Here is a 22,505-nt window from a genome sequence, read left to right as displayed (position 1 = left end):
ATTTGCTGACCAAATCAACGACTTTTTATCAAAAAGCAGTTTTATGGTTAAATGAAAACAGTGAGGTGATCAGTTCTCGGTTTTTCTAGTCCGATCATCCGGTATAGTTTTCAAGACATTGATTGCAGATATTTAAATTTAAAATGGAGTGGTTATAAAAATGAAAGTCCAATCAAAATGTTATAGACTGCTCTCTTACTCTCAAACGGCCATCCACTTTGTTCCTAAAATTAAAAATTTTGTTTATTTTTTTCTTTCTATAAAAGTTGTAATAAATCCAAACCTTGCCATTACAAATTTCTATAATATAATTGACTTAATATTAGGTTGAGCTTTGGTTAAAAATTAAATAGAATTAATCAAATCCGTTACATGGGAATTGTATTCATTATAATATTGTATATGTATAATATTATATTATTAATATTAAATCTTAATAATATATATTATATTGTATATGTAACAAAATTAGTAAATTTGGTTTTTATGTTAATAAAATTAAAACCAAAATTTTTGGTTTTGTTTTTCGCTTTTTAACCAAATAATGCTCACCTCTACTTAATATCAATGTTTTTAAACCACCGTTGATATGAAGGGTTAAACTGTTCAATCCGAAAAATCGGTCATCAATCCACTTCTATTTACCTCGCTCCTAACCTGGTGTTATAACAAAAATCGTTGAAAAAGTCAATAAACCATTGACATGGCCTCAACTTGGATAACAGTTTGTGGGTTAAAAATAATATGTTGATACACTAAAACTTCTTTGTTTTTCATGCTAACTAGTCCACCGCCTGATTTGCTTATCTGAATGACTGCCGAAAGGAGATCTCCGTATCCAAGAATGCATACAGAAAATCTATTCGAAAAAGTACGGACAGACTCAATGCAGATTTCTGAATTCTACTGCAGATCTATAAACATTTAAAATGTCAAAAACCCCCACTCTATACACCAATGCCTGCCCGCGAATTGGCATCAATTCCGAGCTGGCACCTACCCCAACTGTACTTTGGGCCTAGGGGTGGATTCAAGCCGAGCCGAGCCGAATAGTACCAGGCTCGAGCTCAGCTCGAGACTGTTCTATAAGGCTCAAGATCAGTTCGAGCCAGAACCTTGAGCTCGAGCTCGATTTTGAGAAAAAAATATTCTATAAAAATAAAAATTATATATAATTTTTTTATTTTATATTTAAAAAATTAAGAATTATAATAATTAAGAATTATAATAATTTTATTATATATATATTATTTTGTATAATTTTATGATCTATATCTATATCTATATATATTCGAACCGGCTCGTGAGCTTCACGAGCCTAGCGCTAGTAGGCTCGAGCCACTGGATTGGGCTCGAGCTCAGCTCGTTGCCACCCCTATTTGGGCCTAAAAATTCTGACCCTAGGCTGAACCCAAACTTTTTTCTCTCTCATCATCAAAGAATGAACTGACAACTGACAAAAAGTATAAAGGTGAAAAATATCAAGTCTTAAAATTTGATAAGACCCATAATTCATTTTATAATTTTTTAACTAATGTAAAGGATTTATTTATCGGTTTTTTACTGTTCAGTCCACCCTTAGAATTCTTAACTCCAGATACAGTTGGGGTAGGTGGTAGCTCAGAATTGATGCCAATACACAAGCCCGTATTGGTGTTTAGGGTGGAGGTATTTGATATTTTAAATTGTTGTAGGTCTGTAGTTGAATTCAGAATTCTAAGGTAGAATGCAATTTACTTATCCCATTTATTTATTTTATTCAAGATCATATGAACAACTCTTTAAACTATTGTATCTTTAGGATAACTGTTGTGCCATGTATTGAATAAATGAATTATTCATTTGATTATTTTCAACTCGTTCGTAAATTCAAATAAATTGTACTTTTTTTCGGTGTGATACATATAAATTATTATATAAGCCTATAAGAAGAAAAAACCTGTTGTGCTTTTATTTATTTTATTTACATTTAATCATCATGAGTTAATCTATTTAATCCAGACAGTCAAACCGCTGAATCATAACCCGGAAGGAAAAACGGTTCCATTTCTAGGTCATATTTTAAAACATTGCTTAATATAACCTTTTCATTACCATTGAGAAATTGAGGCCTCTAGAAGCCAAACAACCATCACTTGGAAAATAGATCTCACTAGACTGATGTGGATTAATAGAGTGCAGAAAAGTAGTTTATGTGCACGCCTGTGGTTTATGTGCAAAATCCTATAATTTAGACAGGATAACTTTGGCTGGTGGCAGGGGTGCAACTTGGGCAGGCCCAGCTTGAACCTGAACCAGCTTAGTTGAAATTTTGCATAGACTGGGCTTGGATATTCAGTCTTTGAATTGGGCTTGGGCCTAAGAAGTTTGGCTTTTTTATTTTTTGGGTTGACTGGGCTTAGCACTTAGGTAATCCAAACCTTACCCGAGCTTGACTCAACTATACACATTGACATATATATGTAAATTTTGCATATATGTATGTATGTATATATGTATGTATGTATGTATAACTTTAGAGTAGGTTAATTAACCAATCCAAACTCAGCCTGGGCCCGAACCCAACCCAAGTACATCAAATTACACTGTGGGCTAGGCTTGGGTTGGGAAGGTCAAGCTTTACCTCGGGCTCGAGCCTGGGCCTGGCCCAAGCCGGCTGACTTGCACCCTTAGTTGTTGGGGGCCAACAGCATAGGCTGTTGAGAGCGGTTTTGGACTGGGCACGTTCACGTATTCATGCCTATGTCTTTCTTTTTGATCAAAATAAAATAGGGGGCAATTACTAATTTACCCACACTCATATTAACGTGGCATTCCCACAATCGCTCTGATGTAATGTTTTTCCAATTTAGACAATTCCACTGCTCTATGAGCATCTCTAGGGGTTTATGTAGTTTGAGTAGGGTCAATTAAAATGCGAGCACTATTGTTATAGGAGTCGTTTGGTTCTAAAATGGTATTATATTTTTGTGATTTTGGAAAAAAAATGTTTATAAATGGTGCTGTTTGGTTCCATTGCGGCCTTCCAAGAAAATGATAACCCATAAGAACCATGTCACTCATCATACCAGAAAACATTTTGAAAAAAAAAAAGAAAAAAAAAAGTCAAAGTGACGTTTTTTGAGATGGACCATTTTTTGAGAAAATGGCTAAACGCTTTTTTGCCGTTTTTTGAGAAGATGTCTAACCAAACACCATGTGCCAATGTATTTTATTTTTCTGTTTTCCCAAAATGGCAAAATCTGATGTGGCTTGGACTCCGTCTTCTCAGAAAACGGAAGTGAAACCAAATACCACCATAGTTGATATGAGTTAAGAATCTAAATAAAAAAAAATGTTTTGTTGCAGGTTCATTCCTTGATTAGCTTCAAAAGTCCCCATTTATCTGTTTAAGCTCATGGTTATGAACTTATGGTGGAATCAAATGCAACTTTCTTTTTAGCAAAGCCAAATAGAGTGTCACTGCCGCCCAATGACTAATCTAGGTGCTCATATACATTCCATTTTTGTTGGGGTTGATGTTCTTCTTATTTTCCCATTTTCCCATGGAATCCTATTCTATCAAAATCTTCCTGCAAAACAAATGAATGAAATGTAGGAGCTGATGGTAAAAAGAATTAAAACTGAGCTCTTTTAATTTACTTTCGCTTTTGTATTTTCTTTGTGTCCATTTGAAAATTGAAAACTTTTTTTCTAGTTTTACTCAATTCATCAGAAAATCCAACACACAAGAATGAAATGAAGAACATTTAGATCATATCATATCACAATTGAAAACACTTCTCAACATTGTCTGTATGGCTTCTTTTATTTCTATTAATGTCACCTTTAGCCTTTCCAATTGACAAAATTTATAGTGTGGACTGAGGAATCAATCCCTTCTCCCTAGCTGATTCAATTGCACCGAGGTACATTTCCTCTAAGTTGTACTTGAACTTGAAACCCAAGTCTAGAAGCTTTTGAGATGTATAACAGACTGTATCAAGGGTTTCATTCACACCCTCAAACCTGTGAATGGCTGCTATGTTAGATTATCATCTTTGAAAGCTATGATGATCCAACCAACTTGAAGTTCGGTACTGATGTTCATATCAAACACGAAAGAACTAGGCAAGGCAATTCATTAAGGATGCATAGCATTAATTAGAAATTTTAAAGATTTTCTAAAACTAAATCTATTGCATGAACAAGAAGAAATCAAGAAAGGGGCTTACTTGGTTGGAATATCATACTCTGGAAATTTCTCTTTTAGCATTTTTGAAAGGCTAATGATAGTAGCACTATGAGACCAGCAAATGTATCTTCCCTTTGCTTCAGAGTGCTCAAACAAAAATATATGAGCATTGCAAAGGTCATCCAAGTGCACAAAATTACATTGCTTCATAATTGGATAATAATATTCATTTCCTGCAAAGAAATATGATATAACAGATTAAAGTCAATAAATGAGAGATGATGATGGTGGTGATGGTGATGGGCCATACCAGTGATCAAAGCAAATGCCATTGTCATACTTGTAGGCATAGATGGCCCTAGAAATGGCCCAACCACGAGTGATGGTATAACACTAATTAGATCTATATTATTCTTTTCTGCAAATTCCCATGCTGCCTTTTCTGCCAAAGTTTTGGAGACAAAATGCATCTGAACACAAACATGATAACACAAGCATCATAACGTTGAAGTTAAGAATCGCAACTTCACATGCCTACGTTTCAAATAAGAGATTTTAGCTCCAACATTTGCTATGATGGGCCTTAAGAGTAATTAGAATAGGAGCCCCATCAAATTAGCTATGAAAGTAAGCATCTCAAAATTTGAGGATTTTAAACTTTTGGAAATAGTCTCGAAGGATTGGGTTCTGAGATCTGGTGAGCCTCCAGTCTTCCTAGATGACTTGAGAGCCTAGTTCTTTGAGACATGAAAGACATCCAGAATCCCATGGGCCATGACAGAGCTAAGTGCAAGAGGCTTCAGAGATCTGTATGGCTTAACAGTGAAACTCATCAGACTGTTATAGACATCCAGTGCCACACAAGGAGTACTGGTTTCATTAGGATTACAAATGGGTTGTGCATCTCAATGGGCTTTGGATGATGTCAATTTTATCCCCAACTGAAGATCAAACATAAGGTTGGGCCTTTTACATGGTTTGCCATGCAATTCCTTCATAAAAATGGTTCAAATTTTCACCTTTTGCAGCTTTACTTTCAACCCTTTTACCTCGAAACAAACAGAGCTTTTGTGAAAATTAGAAGAGCAATCTCACTATTGATCCTTGATCACAAGATACCCAATCTGTGTGCTATTGCATGGAGCCACCTAGAAAAAATTTGGAGCTCAACAGGATTCAACCTTTAAGAGCTCTAGTACAAATACTTTTGCTTGGCCAAGGGTTCTATGCAACATCTCTCAGAATAGAAATGGTAAGAAGGGAATGAGATTCTAACCCATAATGGCATCTTGGTCCTCCTGATATAATCTACATCACTCCAAGAGCTTTCGTCATACTTGGACAAATTACGTGGTCCATATCGAACGGCTGCAGTGGATGAGGTGTAGATCAGCCTCTTAACCGTTTTCGCCTTGACACATGATCTCATAATGTTCAGCACCCCATTAACAGTTGACTTTATCATTTCATTCTGCAAAGAAAAAGAACATTGTAAACATTAATTTTCAAAATGGGCCTTGGAGGCACTCTAAACCCAGCCAACTATTGAGGCCCACTTCGGCCTTATCCTGTTTCCATCTCTCTTTTCTTTTCTTTTGAAGTTAGGCCCATGCTCAAGAACCCATTTGGGACCAAGGCACGGGTTTGCAGACGGGATGAGCTGCACTTGATTTGGCTGTGTTAAGGGTTGTTGATAAAAAAAAAAATAAATAAATAACGCCTCAAGATATCCATGCACACAGACGTGAGAAGGGTGTTGAGGTCCTCGTGAGGTGTATACACTTGATGGCTGTTGCAGGGCGTTATTATTGGTTAAACAGACACCAACACAGCTTATCAGGACTCGAGCTATGTAAAGATGCAATCTAAATGAGGAAATAACCACATTACTTGGAGGAGGGTGTTTGTGGTGAGGTACCATTGTCCTTTATTCAACCATTCAAGGACAACAAAAGCTTGAAAAGATAAGGTTTGTAATTTTTATGTCAACTAAGGCATCTCTCTCTCTCTCTATGGTACCTACATTAGGGCCGTTTGATATCAGCTGAAAAGGCTGAATTAAATGACTAAATTCTTATGTTTTAGTAAGTTAATAAGGACGTTATAAGCTCCTTAATTGCTGAAACTAAATTGGGGTTGATTACTATACCTTTGAACATTTTTTTTATTTGACTGATCTAAAGGGAAAGTCTGATCGAAATGATTTAGCCTCCCTTGGTTGAAGGTATATTTTGAATGGGATCATATAGTTGGATAACCACAAGCTCCTATACCTATTATTTCTAGCTAGAATTTCTCATTAATAATAAGTAATGACGCTTTTTAAGCAAAAGGAGCATGAGCTGGACCTATGGGAGAATGGAAGCATTTGACAGAAAGGAGTACAAAATAGACTATGATAAAAGAGAATATTGCACTCTATCAATGCACTAGTTAGGACCCATGCGATGCACAGGCTTTATTTATGAGTAAAATTGAGAATAGAGCTCTATGTCATTTCCAATCATGGTTTTTAAAACCAATCCGGCGACTGAACCAGTCAGGGGTTCGGTTACCTGATTGTTTGATCTAAACAATTGGCCCATTCTGACAAAAACAAAAAATTAAAAAAATTGAAAAATGGTCAAAACTGTTCGAACAGTTAACCAGCTGGTTTAGCGGTTTGCTGACCAAAATCAACGGTTTTGGGGAAAAATGGAACCGATCAAGTGATCTGTTCCCAGTTTTTCCGGTCCGACCGTCTGGTCTGGTCCGATTTTGAAAATGATGTTTCCAATTAAGTGATGCTCATCTAAGTCAAATTCAAATATTATGTTATGGGTTATGTCTATTTTATCTGATCACAATATAAGTTGCATTTTAGTGAGAGTGGCCAAATTATAAAAAATCTCATCTTATAACCATTTTATAAACCACCTATTTGTTTTGACACTGACAAAGACCTCCCTATAGTTTTGAAAAAAGTGCAAATGCCTCATTTCCCTTGGCTTTTCAATAAGAAAGAAATGGAGTTACCAAAATACCTTTATCATTGTTAAGGCATTATCAATTTATCATACACAATTCAAAGTTTTAAATTTACCTTTTACTAATTTGTTTTGGTAAACAACTTTCAAAGAGTAATATAATTCTCCCTACTATTGGACAAAGTAAGGTAAATGCTATAGTGAATTAAAAGGAAGCAAATCCTTTTTTTTTCAAGGTATTTTAGTAAATTTACATGTAAATGAAGTTGGTTAAGGGTTAATTTGGTATTTAAAAAAATTAATGCATTACATCAGCATTTTTTATTTGGAATTCTAACAAATGGAAGGTATTTGCACCGTGTTTTCAAAACAATAGGGGAAGTTTTTGTTAAGGTCAAAACACACGGGGGTTTCAAAGAATTGTTAGAAAACCCAAGTAGGTTTTTATAATTTTCCCTATTTTTAAATGGAACTTAAATTGATTTTCAATTAATTAAACTATATTTAAAATTAATTGTTAAATAATTTTTTATTAGTTTTATAATTAATTTTAAATTGATATTAGTTTTTAATTTATCCTATTCCTTTTGATTAATTAAATTATTTTTATGACATTTTGTCCTCAAATTTCAAATTTTGACTTTATTTTGGATCATGGCAATTGAACCATGAATCTTTTCTTTTATTTTTGATAACTTTTCGCGATCTTTATAGTCCCAATATACAAGTGGATCTATTTCGGCTCTTATATTTATAAAAAAAAAAACACATAGACCTTATATTCTACATATATAGATGGATGATGTGTTGTGGTTTGACTCATCCTACCCGAAGAACAGATTTGTTGACTTGTGACCTAGAAGCGAAAACTATTCAACTTTTAAGACAATTTTTAAAATACCAATTTATTTGTTCGGTGAAGTAAACAGTATATATTTTGAAATGCAAATTACTTGATTAATTAAATTAAAAATTGACTATCTTTCAATCGGAAGTAGATTCTTTAGCCTAATAAAATGTCATTGAATATCCCCATTTCAATATAATTAATCATTATTAATAATTACCATTTAATATAAATAGATCTAATGTATATAAACTTATAGTCAAATTGATATGCATATAGATATAGATAAAGTTAATGAACTTTAGGCAATTTAATAGAGTAACGGAGATGAGAGAGAATTACTGGCATAAGTTATTGAAGGAGAGAGTTAATGACATAATTAATGAGGAAAGATAATCAAAAGAATTAATGGGAAATGGGAGAGAGACTAAGAGAGTTAATGAGAGTTAAAATTCATAAAGGTAATTGGCCAATTGAATTATTTTGTTCAATTTTAATATTAAAAAATCAAAAGACCAAAAAAAAAAAACAAAGATGATTGCATTTGAGAATAAACCATAAAGCATGAAAATACTATATAGATATATATAGGATTTTTGGCTCTGACAACACCTAAACTTTGTGAGAAGGCCAATTTTGACCCTAAAGAATTTTAAGGGCCAATTTAGACCTTAAACTAAGTTTATAAGGCCACTATGTGCCCAAAAACAGACAATGTTAATGATGTCGTTCACAAATCCATTAAACCCCATTTCCTCGATCCCCGTGGGGATCTGCCTCGAATGGGGTGGGGGTGGTGACGATTTTCCCCCTGTGGGGATGGGGATGGGGAAATTTTTGTCCCCGTTGACGGGGATCATGGGGACCCCGATCCCCACCCTATGGGATCCCCGCTAATATATGTATATATATGTACACATACATTTATATATGTGTATAATGCGTCTATATATTAATATATTTAAAAATAATATGGTTGAATATGTTTGAATCTTTTCTAATATGGTTGCAAATTTTAATTATTTTATTTTTATTTTTTTAAATAAAATAAAAAATAAAAACAAAATATTTACATTATAAAAAAATCACGGGGAGTGGGGATCCTTGTGGGGATGGGAATCCCCATGGGGGTGGGGATGGGGATAACCTTGTCCCTATTAGTAGGGATGGGGATGGGGATTTTCACAGGGACGGGGATGGGAGAGGCTCCCCATCCGCGCCCCACCCGATTGCCATTCCTAGTGGGTCAGAATGGATCAAAACCCACTTTGACCCTGATCTATCACAGCCTACCAATTTGACCCTCTAATTCAATTATGACCTTTTTTTTTACATTTTCTTTATTCTAATTACATAAAAAATACAATTATATATTTCGATTACAAAAACATAAAAATTCAATTTTTTCAAAATAAAAATAAAAATACATAAAAACACATTAAATGGAAAAAAGTATATTCCTTGTAAAACATCAGAAATTACAAAAAAAATAGAAAACAATAAAAAATTAAATAACAATATTAAAGAAAATTTGTTAAAAAAATTAAAGAAAATGCAAAAAATTGCAGGAAAATTCCAAAAAATACAAAAAAAGTTACAATAAAATTCCCAAAGTAAGAAAAATATTGCAAGAAAGTGCCAAAAAATTGCGAAAAATGCACAAATTGATAGAAATTACTAAAAACTTATAAATGATAAAAATTTTCATAAAAAATATTTTTTTATCCAATGAATCAGAAATTGCAGAATAATAAATTAAATAATAAAATTCAAAAATTTATATATTTCAACTAAAAACAATAATCACAAATGAATACAAAAAGTGATAACAAAAATCTCCTGAAATATATATTTCAGGTAAAAATAGAAAAATTATAGAGAATGATAAAATAGTAAGAAAATCACAAAAAAATGGTTGTGTTTGTGCCTCTGGATCAGATGTTCCCATCTCGCTCGCTGGCATCATCTACCCCTACTTGCCCTTGTTTATCCTCTTTCCTTCATTCAATCGTCGACATTGATCTCCTCCTCCGTTCCGCTGCCAACATTAACCTATCGAAACAACATCAACATCTTTGATCCAAAGCTCGGGGAGAAGGAATGTTGGCAGGGGAAACAACATTCGGGAACCTTCATTTCGCCACTGATGCGAGATCTGCAATGATTCAACAGATCGATGTCATTGTTGTGGGAGTTGAGAATGGCGACGGCAATAATAGTTGTAGCGACTTGAGCGAGAAACAACACATTGAGCAGGAAATAGCGACTTTAGCGACCTTAAGGAACTGTGGCAATGAGAGCAATCTTTGGTGGTTTTGAACCTCGCTTTAACGATTGCATCAGTCATAAACAGAGAAGAAAACCCTAAAGAGGTGAAGAAGGAAAGTTGTGGAAGATAGAATGTTTTGATTTTCGAACAAGTAAAGTTGAGGGTCAATGGATAACCCTCGACCAACCCCGCCCTGACCCTTTATCCCTGACCCTAATGGATCACTTGACCCATGTTGATCCACCATTAGAATGGATGGGTATGGGTGAGTTTTGCAATGGGTTAGTTGGGTGGATCAAATGGGTTGGGGTGTCAACCCTATTGGCATGGGTACTGATGGGCTAGATGGTCAAGCTCTTACATGCTTGTGCTAGAAAAAGGTTTCAGTGAGGACAGAAGAGGAACCCCATGGCCCTGATTAAGAAGCTCCGGAAGGGGGAGCGTGAGGCCACTCCAGGTGAAAGTGTTATTGTTATAGCCTTATAGGTGTCTAAAATGGAAAAGTTGTTAACTAGTTTGAAACCAAGTCGGACATTTTATTGGTCACTACTTGGCCGACGGCTGAGTGCATTATATATTGAGAGGTGGTCGGCTACACATACCAATTTTGGCTCTTTTGCATGCAGTACAATGTCTAAAGGAACGCCAATCAGAATTTTTGGCATTCTCGTCCATACAAATTCCGTTGCCCTTGTCACCAAAGATACCCTTGATATGTGACTAAAGAGAGAGATAGGGCCTTAAAACTTTAAGTGGGATCCACATATAATTTCAAGTAGCACCCATCTATTAATTTTCTCTTAAAATGGAGAATTTTAAGTAGGACATACCTATTACTTTTCTCTTTAATGAGGAAATTTGAAGTGAGGCCCACCTATAATTTCAAGTGGGATCCACCTATTATTTTTCTCTTGAAAGAGAAAAGATAGGGCCTTAAAACTTTAAGTGGGATCCACATATAATTTCAAGTAGCACCCATCTATTAATTTTCTCTTAAAATGGAGAATTTTAAGTAGGACATACCTATTACTTTTCTCTTTAATGAGGAAATTTGAAGTGAGGCCCACCTATAATTTCAAGTGGGATCCACCTATTATTTTTCTCTTGAAAGAGAAAATTTTAAGTCGGACTTGTATTATTTTCAGCTTTTTTTAATTTATACATCAAATAGTTTTTATTTTATTCAATGGGACCCAATTGAATAGGATTACTAACACTGTTTGTTTTTGGGTTTATTGAGCCTTTTCAAATTAGTTTGAAATTCAAAATGACCCTTTAAATTCTTTAAGGTCAAAATTGATTTTTTCACAAAGTTCAAGAGTTGTCAAAGCCAAAAATCTGATGTAGATATATACTTCATACTTCATATAGGATAGTTACTAGTGGAGGAATAATGTAGATGAAACAAAGATAACTAACTAAAAGAAAGAAAAATGATACAAAGTCCTCTTTGGCAAACAGTAGGGATTAGTTACAAATTCTTCTGATTCTGGAATATACCTAGAACATTATTCTATTCAATGTAGAGTTTTCAAATCCCACCATCTCTGGAATAGGTAAGGCTCAGTTTATTTGTTGTGCCCAATTTCATTTGGGCTGGTGTAAAACTATGGTTTTGAGAATTGGACCAGACTGGACGATCGGATCGGTTGACCCAGGAATTTTATTAGGCATTCGGTTCTGTTTTACCCTAAAGCCATTTCTGGGCCAAAAACCGTTGATTTAGTTAACAATCTGCTGACCTGGACAGTCAAACCATTGACTCGTCGATCCGATAGCGGTTTTTGGCCATTTTTTATTTCAATTATGTTTTTCTATTTTTTTTAAATCAGAATGGGCTGTCTCATTCGTTCGAACCGGACGATCAGACTGTTCGACTTGAGAATCGGTCCCAAAACGGTCCGCTCCGATTTATAAAACCTTGGTAAATACATGGAAGTGCAAATAGATTGAGTGTAGAATCTGTAGATTGTGGTTTACTTTTGTTTCAGACTTTTTGTTGTCTAGAGAGAATATTGAAGTAGAAAGAGGGTTATTTGTTGAGTGAAGGTAGGTAGGAAGCAAGATGATGCGGTTCCCACTTTATATGAAAGAAAATTAAACTAAGAGAGTTGTGGGCCGCATGCATTTTATGTTTGGCGTGGGGGTTATGACAGATCTACTGATAGCCATGGCCGCAACTACCTCAGTACCCCTTCTCTTTTGTGTCACAGATGGACTGATAGCCGTGGCAACTCCTCTCTTTTTCTCCTTGAGAAAGAGTTGAGACTAACCCCAGCTACCGACAACTTTTCTTAAGATAAACTGAGCAACTGGTTCTCCCCCCATTTGTCAGGCTAATTCCTTCCCTCATTCCATTCTCACTAGCGAACGAGATTTTACTGGTGGCATGTTAGTTTGCTGCAATCTGTTCATGGGCCTTCGAAACTCTAGTTGTTTCCGGCGTAAATATAAATACTTCCTATTGATGATGAAGTGGTTATTTTGAAGAAGAAAATTAGAGAAGCTTCCTTCTTACCCTTTTTCGGTTTATCTTTGTTTTTGTCTACCGATCGCCGGGAACCCCAAAAAAGAAGTACAGAAGCATAACACAAACATAACAACTACCTGGTTCCTTCTACAAGAATCATTGAACTTTGATGGTTATGTTAACAAAGTAAGAAGAGAAGAAAATCATCAATAGAACCCATGATCAGTGACTTGTCATCTGATCTGGGATTTTTTGGTGGAATGTCTCTAGCTAGAAGTTTCAATCTCTGGACTCGTTGCAAGTATTTTACAGGTTTCAGAAAAGTTAAGAAGGTAATGGAGTCTGTCACTCACCTCCGGGTCCTTGGATGAAAAAGCCACGGGGGTAGCGACATGGAAGACACCCGTGCATCCTTGTATGACTTCATCAAAGCTTCCCTCTTCGACAAGGTCGGCCTTCCACAGCGTCAGGTGGGTCTTAGCCTTTGGTAAGTCTAATAGATGCTTCACCTTTTCTAAGTTGTCTGCAACGACAAGAACCCGAAATAACGAGTCCTCGTTTGATCAGTGAGAAATCAGTTAACAAAGATGAAATCGTAGAAAGGTTATTAGGGGCTAGAGATCAGTACCTGGATCGCGCACAGTGGCCTTAACGACGTAGCCCCGCTCGAGAAGCCTCATAACAAGCCATGACCCGATGTAACCAGCTGCGCCTGTCACACATACTGTTGTTTCGGACTCCATGCTAGTTGAAAGGACCAGGGAGGGAGAAGCCCAGCAGAGAAGCTCTTTATAAAGTAAAAATAATAGGTAAAGAAAGAAAAAGGTAAATTGATAAATCCAGACTTCACCTGTACTTCGAGGGTAGCCACAATTAGCTCTCCCAACTCTCAAGTCCCAACTTTAATCTGTGCCAAAAACTTACCCTGTAACTTTTAAATTCCAGCATTTCGCTCCCTGCCCCATTAATGGGGTTAGAGAGTAAAAAATAAAATTACGAGAATGATCATTTGAATTTATGTATTCTTTTGTATTTTTTCTATCTTTCCGTGCTTCCCCCTTTTTCGTTGCTTACAATTTTTTGTTGTATTTTTTTTTTTTTTACAATTTCCAGTGTTTTCTGTATTTTATTGTTTTATTTTTCTCTTTTTTCTTTTCATTTTTCGTTGTATTTCCTGTATTTTCTATAGTTTCCTACATTTTTTTTTTATTTTCCATATTTTTGCGACTATCATTTTTCCTTAAAATGATAAAATGGCAAGGGGTTTTAGATATGTTTAAACATGCATGTGATATTGATAGTCACTAGAGAATTCTTTTTTACGTAGTAGGAAAAAAGGAAGCAGGGGCGCTTATGTGATAGCACTGTAAAAAAATTTGAGAACAATTAAAGGAGAAAAAGACATATACCCTCCCTCTGCTGAAACCGTCGATAGATGTTGGGCTCATTTTTCAGCTGATATCCTGTTGCCTCTGCTTCCCCCTTTCACCTCACGTTCGTGGGCAAGTTTCAACCATGACTCTGCCATTTTGTCCAAATGTCTAATTATTCACTTTTAGGCTGAGAAAGTTGTTGGTTTTTGATTGTTTCATCGTTTGCTTGTTTCAATAGAGTTGACAGGAGTTACTAACGAAAATTTGTGAACTTTTCCAAGAACTTTTTTGAAGGCCACAACTTTAGTTTCTCGAGGCCGGGCATGTTGGGGTGTACTCCCATTCAGGAAAGTGGTTGTAAGTCCTGCTTTTTCCTAATATTATTTACCCTGATAAATGCACTTATCCATATAAGTGTTTTTTGGGAAAAACTTATGTAGATAAATGCATTTATCCATATTATTTTATTTCCCATGTAAATAAGGCAATGACCATTTTAGTCATAAAAATTCATTATTAAAAGGGACATTTTAATCTCATTCAAGTGTTGGTAACTTTCTAGTGAGTGGAAAAGTTATTTATCTACCTAGTATATGTTTGGCATCGATACTGCAGTTGCAATACTGTTTTCTCAGGTATAACGTTTCCTGGAGCAATGACAACTTTTTCTGTTTGGTACAATTGCTCCAACAAACGTTTTCAGCACAAATACGCATTATCCAGTGCCACATCACTGTCATGTTGGCAGCAACTAGCTACAGCTCTAAGAAACGCCAAATTTGGCATTGCTCCAAGCCTGACTTTTCGATTTTTGAGGCATGGCTTGGAGCACCATTTTTTATGAAAAAATGGTTCCAAGCAAATGCCCGTTTCCTGGAACACCGTTTTTTCCAATGTGGCGCCGTTGCTCCAAGAAATGGAAACGATGCCAAACAGCCCCCTAGGAGATGGGTATCACTTACCCGGGTGTTCGGGTAAGTGATACCTAGGAAAATAAACTTTCCTTGGTCCCCATATAAATATGGAAAAAGAACATGAGTTTGTTGGTCAATGGGAATCAAAATCCCATTGACCAACTGTCCCCCCTCTCAAAATCCAAAAAAAGAAGGATAAGTGATACCCATCTACCGAGTGCATAAATAATTTTCTTACGTGGTGGGAAAAGTGACGAAACATGATAGAAAACATTTATCCATTTTAATAATGGCTTTTTATGGATAAAAATGTATTGTTATATAACGTACTTGAGAATCAAAACACAAGTAGGTAAATGGTTTCATAGAAAATAAACGAGGCTTTAAAAATAAGACTAAAATTGAAAAACAAATTTAACCACCCAATTAGAAAGACAAAAAGGGAAAATGAGCAAAATATCTAACTCCCTTCTTTAAAGAAATGAGACCATATGAAAGATGACTAAGAGAACAAAGAGGAAATGGTGAAGGTATCAACCTTATTAGCTTCAATCTACAAAGCAATTAATTCCATATGGATGACAGTTTCAGGCATGTTTTTTAAAAAATGACCCAAAAATGAAATTGTTTTGGCCATCGTTTTCCAAGTTGACGATTTGACGGTTTTTTATTATTTACAATATTTATTATAAAAAATATATAAATATATAATAAAATACTAGAAATATACATATAATATTATATTTTAAATAAAAAATAATATATTATATATTATAAGTATATATGTATATATAATGCATATTTATTAATTAATAATGTATAGAAAATATAATGTATATATAAAATAAATATACAAAATATATATAAATATATGTATACCGATCGGTTTGGTTAACCATTAGTTTTCCATTTTGGTTAACCAAAACCGAATTGGTACCTTCGGTTTTTATTTTAAATATTGAACTGAAACTGAACTGACCGGTTTGGTTAACCAAATTTTTGATAAGGTTTTGATCAGTTTTTTCAATCGATTCGGTTTTTCAGTTCTTTTTGCTCACCCCTATTCTTGCCTCTCTTAGTCCAAACTGCTACTATCTCATAAAAGGTTTCTTTGGAAGTTCTTCAACTTTGTTGATCGCAGTCTCTCACCCAAAGCTCTAGTATTTTAGGAATGAATTTGCCTACAACCCAATAACAAACTCAGTTTACTGAGTAAGGCAAATAACATTCTAAAGATGATGTCTTTAGATATGCCTCAGAGGTTCTCCTCCAGTTTTTTTGTTACTTTCATTCCAACTCTATCCATGAGTTCATGCATTCCATTGTTATTAGAGCTAATGTTCTTATTGTAAAAAGAAAACTGACCTCTTTTAATTTGCTTTCGCTTTTGTATTTGCTTTTCTGTCCAGTTGTTAAGTTGACTTGTTTTGTAGTTTTATTCAATTCAGAGCATCCAACAGGCAAGAATGCAATGTAGAACAGTTAGATCATATCATATCACAATAGAAAACACTTCCCAACTTTGTTTGAATGACTTCTTTTATTTCTACTCTCACCTTTAGCCTTTCCAATTAACAAGATTTATAGTGTGGACTGGGGAATCAATCCCTTCTCCCAAGCTGATTCAATTGCCCCGAGGTACATTTCCTCTAAGTTGAACTTGAAACCAAGTCTAGAAGCTTTTCAGATGTATAAGAGACGGTTTCCAAGGTTTCATTCACACCCTCAAACCTGTGAATGGTTGCTATGTTAGATCATCAATATTACTTGATTGGAAACAGGGTAGATGAAAAGAAAACTTTGGAGGCTATGATGATGCAATAACTTGAAGTTTGGTACTCATGTTCATATCAAACATGAAAGAAAAAGGCAAGGCAACTCATTAAGCATGCATGGCATTTGAAATTTTATAGATTTTTCTAAAACCATTTTTTTTATCAGCATATTTTCTAAAACTATATCTATGCCATGACCAAGAAGAAATGAAAAACGGGGCTTGGTTGGAATATCATACTCTGGAAATTTCTCTTTTAGCATTTTTGCAAGGCTAATGATAGTAGCACTATGGGACCAGCAAATGTACCTTCCCTTTGCTTCAGGGTACTAAAACAAAAATATATGAGCATTGCAAAGGCCATCTAAGTGCACAAAATTACATTGCTTCATAATTGAATAGTAATATTCAATTCCTGCAAAAAAAATATGATATAATAACTTAAAGTCATTAAATGAGAGATGATGATGATGATGATGATGATGATGATGATAATGATGGTCCATACCAGTGATCAAAGCAAATGCCATTGTAATGCTCAGAGGCATAGATGGCCCGAGAAATGGCCCAACCACGAGTGGTGGTATAACACTAATTAGATCTATATTATTCTCCTCTGCAAATTCCCATGCTGCCTTTTCTGCCAAAGTTTTGGAGACAAAATACATCTAAACACAAACAAGATAACACAAGCATCATACGCTGAAGTTAAGAATCACAACTTCACAGGCCTAAATTTTAAATAAGAAATTTTATCTCCAACATTTTCTGTGAAGTATGGGCCTTAAGAGTAGCCCCATCAAATTAGCTATGAAAGTAAGCATCTCAAAATGTGAGAATTTTAAACTTTTGGAAATAGTCTTGAAGGAATGGGTTCTGGGCTCTGGTGAGCCTCACTCTTCCTAGATGACTTAAGCCTAGTTCTTTGAGACATGAAAGACATCCAGAATCCCATGACAGAGTTAAGTGCAAGAGGCCTCAGAGATCCGTACGACTTGACAGTGGACTCATCAAACAGACTTACAGACATCCAATGTCATACCAGGAGTACTGGTTTCATTAGGATTGCAAATGGGCTGTGCATCCCAATGGGCTTTGGATGATGCCAATTTTATCCCCAACTGAAGCTCAAGCATAAGGTTGTGCCTTAACATAGTTTGCCATGCAACTCCTTCATAAAAGCACTTCAAATTTTCACCTTTGGCTGCCTCACTTTCAACCCTTTTACCAAATTAGATGACCAGTTTCACTATTGATCCATGATCACAAAATACCCAATATGTGTGCTATTGCATGGAGCCACCTAGAACAAATTTGGAGCTCAACAGGATTCAAACTTTAAGAGTTCTATGCAACATCTCTCTGAGTAGAAATGGTAAGAAGGGAATGAGATTCTAACCCATCCAGTCATCTTGGTCCTCATGATAAAATCTACATCACTTCAAGAGCTTTCGTCATACTTGGACAATTTACGTGGTCCATACCGAATGGCTGCAGTGGATGAGGTGTAGATCAGCCTCTTAACTGTTTTCGCCTTGACACCTGATCTCATAATGTTCAGCACCCATTAACAGTTGGCTTTATCAGTTCATTCTGCAAAGAACAAGAACATTATAAACATTAATTTTCAAAGTGCACCTTTTCTGCAGTCTGAACCCAGCCAACTATTGAGGCCCACTTTGGCCTTATCCACTCTCTATCTCTCTGTTCTTTTCTTTTGAAGTTAGGCCCATGCTCAAGAACACATCCTAACTAACTAGTTGGGATCAGGGCATGAGTTTGGAGGCCAAATGAGCTGCACTTGATGGCTGTGTTAAGGGCTGTTGAGAAAAACTAATAACACCACAAGATAGCCATGGGTGAGAGGAGTTTTGTAGTCCTTGTGAGGTATATACACTTGATGGCTGTTGCAGGGTGTTATTAATGGTTAAACAGACACCAACACAGCCATCAAATGCAGCTTATCAGGACTCGAGCTATGTAAAGATGTAATATGAATGAGGAAATAATGTTCCACATTGCTTGGATGAAGGTGTTTGTGGTCAGGTACCATTGTCCTTTGTTCAGCCATTCAAGGACAACAAATACTCAAAAGGAAATGATTTGTATTTTTTATGTCAACTCTAGGTACCCGCCCAGATGGGACGGGTTTGTTTGCTTGAAGGATGGGTTTTGGGATTCTACCACCTGTATGGGAATGGATAGGGTACGGTATTAGGCTAAACCCGACCCGCATAATTTTGTAAAGCATATAAACTTTATGTATTAGGTGTTGAATTTAATAATATTTTGAATTTTATGTGAAGGATAATTGATAGTTCATGTGTTTTTTACATGTTTTAATCAAATATCAGAATCTTTTTGTTTGTTTGTCTTATTTTACTTATTTATTGTTTATATATAATAAAAATTTAAATGTGGGCTCTAAACCAAACCCGTCCTACCCTTGAATGTGGGGAGGACAGGGTCAGGGGGGTTTTGCATTTTCATGTGCAGGGAGGGTTTGGATTCTCAAAATCCAACCCACTACAAGTTTTAGGGCAGGTACGAGTTGGGAGGTTTAGGGAGGCAGGTAGGGTCTAGAATTTACAAAACCCTCCAGAAACCCACCCCATTGCCATCCCTATTTGAACAAACTAAAGGGAGAACCTGATCGAAAAGATCGATTTAGCCTCCCTTGGTTGAAGGTATATTTTGAGTGGGATCATCTGGTTGCATAACCAGAGGCTCCTATACCTATTATTTGTAGCTAGAATTCCCCATTAATACTATGTAATGACGCTTTTTAAGCAAAAGGAGCATGAGCTGGAATGAGGGAGGATGGAAGCATTTAAGGGAAAGTACAGATAGACCATGATAAAAGAGAATATTGCACTTTATCAATGCATATGCACTTTATAAAGGAAAGTTGGAGACTAGTGGAGGAAAAGTGTGGATTGAAATAAGGATAACTAAAAGAAGGAATAAAATGATACAGAGTCCGTATTTAGCAAAGAGTAGGGATTAATTGCATGTTCTTCATCTGTTAAATCCAATTCCTGAAATTACATAGAACATGATTCTGATTCAATGTAGAGCTTTCAGATCCCACTGTCTCTGGGTAAGGCTCAGCTTATTTGCGCTGCCAATTTCATTTGGACTGGGGTAAAAAAATACATGGAAGTGCAAATAGGTTGAGCGTAGATTCTGGTTTACTTTTGTTTCAGATTTTTTTGTTTCCTTATCTGTTGGTTAGAAGTAGAATATGAAGTAAAATGATTTAGTCTCCACCTCGTATTGAAGAGAATATTGAAAGTAGAAAGAGGGTTATTTATTTAGGAATGAAGTAGCTAGAAAGCTTCTAACACAGAAGTAACTAGGAAGCAAGATGACTGATAGCCAATGGCAACTACATCATCCCTTCTCTTATGTGTCATAGATTGACTGATAGCCGTGGCAACTCCTCTGTCTTTCCCCTTAAGATAGAGTTGAGACTAACCCCAGCTACTGACAAATTTTCTTAAGATAAACTGAGCAATTACCTTCTGTGGTTCTCCCCCCATTTGTCAGGCTAATTCCTTCCCCCATTCCATTCTCACTGGCGAAATTTTACTTGGTGGCATGGTAGTTTGCTGCAATTCATCATTCAAGAAACCGTATTTTGGTTGGAGTCTGATCGGGTTGTTTACATTAAAATCAATTACTTTTTTCTGTTCATGAACCTTCAAAGCTCTAGTTGTTTCCGGTGTAAATATAAATACTTCCTATTGCTAGGGAATTTGAACACCTATTGATGATGAAATGGTGATTTTGAAGAAGAAAATTAGAGAAACTTCCTTCTTACCCTTTTTCGGTTTATCTTTGTTTTTGGCTACCGATCGCCGGGAACCCCAAAAAAGAAGTATAGAAGCATAACACAAACATAACAACTACCTGGTTCCTTCTACAAGAATCATTGAACTTTGATGGTTATGTTAAAAAAGTAAGAAGAGAAGAAAATCATCAATAGAACCCATGATCAATGACTTGTCATTTGATCTGGGATTTTTTGGTGGAATGTCTCTAGATAGAAGTTTCAATCTCTGGACTCGTTGCAAGTACTTTACAGGTTTCAGAAAAGTTAAGAAGGTAATGGAGTCTGTCACTCACCTCCGGGTCCTTGGATGAAAAAGCCACGGGGGTAGCGACATGGAAGACACCCGTGCATCCTTGTATGGCTTCATCAAAGCTTCCCTCTTCGACAATGTCGGCCTTCCACAGCGTCAGGTGGGTCTTAGCCTTTGGTAAATCTAATAGATGCTTCACCTTTTCTAAGTTGTCTGCAACGACAAGAACCCGAAACAACGAGTCCTCGTTTGATCAGTGAGAAATCAGTTAACAAAGATGAAATCGTAGAAAGGTTATTAGGGGCTAGAGATCAGTACCTGGATCGCGCACAGTGGCCTTAACGACGTAGCCCCGCACGAGAAGCCTCATAACAAGCCATGACCCGATGTAACCAGCTGCGCCTGTCACACATACTGTGGTTTCGGACTCCATGCTAGTTGAAAGGACGTGGGAGAAGGCCGGCAGAGAAGCTCTTTACAAGTAATACTAGACAGATAAAAAAAATGGAAATTACAGGCTGCATCCTGTTCTTCTTTTTCTTTGTTCTTTTGTACTTTTCATATTTTGCAATTTCCTAATTTTTTTCTTTGTTTTCTATATTTCAATTTTTTTATGAAATTCTAACAGCAACGGTACCCCACTGGAATCTAAAAGTTTGGGGTGGGTCTTTGTTGCAAATGAAAATTCAGGGCGTCAAGTATCATGTGGAAGTCTATAATTTATCTAAAAAATAGAAAAAAAAAAGGAAAATATCACAGATGACTCCAATTCAGGTCTGACTTTCTGTTTATTTGTTTGATTATTTATTATTATTATTATTATTATTATTATTATTATTATTATTATTGCTATAGATTTTAAAAACAGCCTCGGATTAGTTAATCGAGTGTTACATGGGGAGAGTTAGTTCCATTGTAATATATTGACATGTGGCCTTTGCATGAGATATAAGCAACTTGATTGTTGTTCCTCCTTATATGTACAAACTGAATATATACAAAAGAAGAGATCAGTCTTTGCAGATAGCTACGGTGAAGATGATCAGATCATTGGATCGGTTTATCTGCCGTTGCAAACTCTATCAAGTCTGCACTATCCGATAACACCAAAAGACTGGTAATGCCATGTAACTGCGCTGCTTGCAGTCCTCCTAAGAGAGCTCTTGTTTCGGCGTCGTAACTGTTGATGGCCCAACAAGGCTTCCCTTCTGATGCTGCGTATATTGGATGACGAACCCTCGTCCTGCATAACCTGTATTAGGATCAAATGTGATAGTGGCATGGTTGCTATAGATGGAATGATGGATAATGAACTGATCTGGTGGGCATGGAGAAAGGGTAAAAGGATGGAGGAAAATCTTATTCCTGATTTTTTTTTTTTTGGGTATAAACAAACTACTTTTCATTAAACAAAGGGGAATGAGCATTACAATCCGACATAGGGATGATCTATCCACGGAGCCAACCAGAGGGGCATAGCCTCTCTCATCGACCCTTACGAGCCAGCTTGTGGATAAATCCTTTGAAATTGGAGCCTGAATTAGGGTCTGATTATGACTAGGGTTCAGAAAAAAAGCGCTTTGCAAGAAGCACTCCTGACTCCTCTTATGCACGACATTGTTTCCGTTTGCAC

The 22,505-nt window shown here is 36.0% G+C and overlaps 1 protein-coding gene across 9 annotated transcripts; it reads right to left on the bottom strand.

The window, feature by feature from the left end:
- Window positions 1-3,648: 3,648 nt before the first annotated feature.
- On the bottom strand, window positions 3,649-21,490 carry LOC104589331 (dihydroflavonol 4-reductase-like). Of its 9 annotated transcripts, XM_088888500.1 has the most exons (11): window positions 20,916-21,056; window positions 17,296-18,380; window positions 17,097-17,202; window positions 16,379-16,744; window positions 13,577-13,633; window positions 13,355-13,438; window positions 13,080-13,249; window positions 5,451-5,645; window positions 4,485-4,644; window positions 4,215-4,407; window positions 3,649-4,008 (listed from the first exon to the last, which is right to left on the bottom strand). In XM_088888500.1, the coding sequence occupies exons 6-11, from the start codon at window positions 13,404-13,406 to the stop codon at window positions 3,852-3,854; spliced, it is 927 nt and encodes a 308-aa protein (XP_088744626.1). In that variant the 5' UTR covers window positions 13,407-13,438; window positions 13,577-13,633; window positions 16,379-16,744; window positions 17,097-17,202; window positions 17,296-18,380; window positions 20,916-21,056; the 3' UTR covers window positions 3,649-3,851. The 9 variants fall into 9 exon arrangements, with proteins under 9 accessions (XP_088744626.1, XP_088744625.1, XP_088744627.1 ...); XM_088888499.1 differs by having other exon boundaries at window positions 17,028-18,380; XM_088888501.1 differs by lacking the exon at window positions 17,097-17,202.
- Window positions 21,491-22,505: the final 1,015 nt, after the last annotated feature.

This window comes from Nelumbo nucifera, chromosome 5, assembly GCF_055504915.1.
Source record: "Nelumbo nucifera cultivar China Antique chromosome 5, China Antique-T2T, whole genome shotgun sequence".
Classification (NCBI taxonomy): Eukaryota; Viridiplantae; Streptophyta; class Magnoliopsida; order Proteales; family Nelumbonaceae; genus Nelumbo; species Nelumbo nucifera.
Note: the sequence above shows the minus strand (reverse complement) of the source record. Positions and strands in the feature narration are given on the sequence as shown.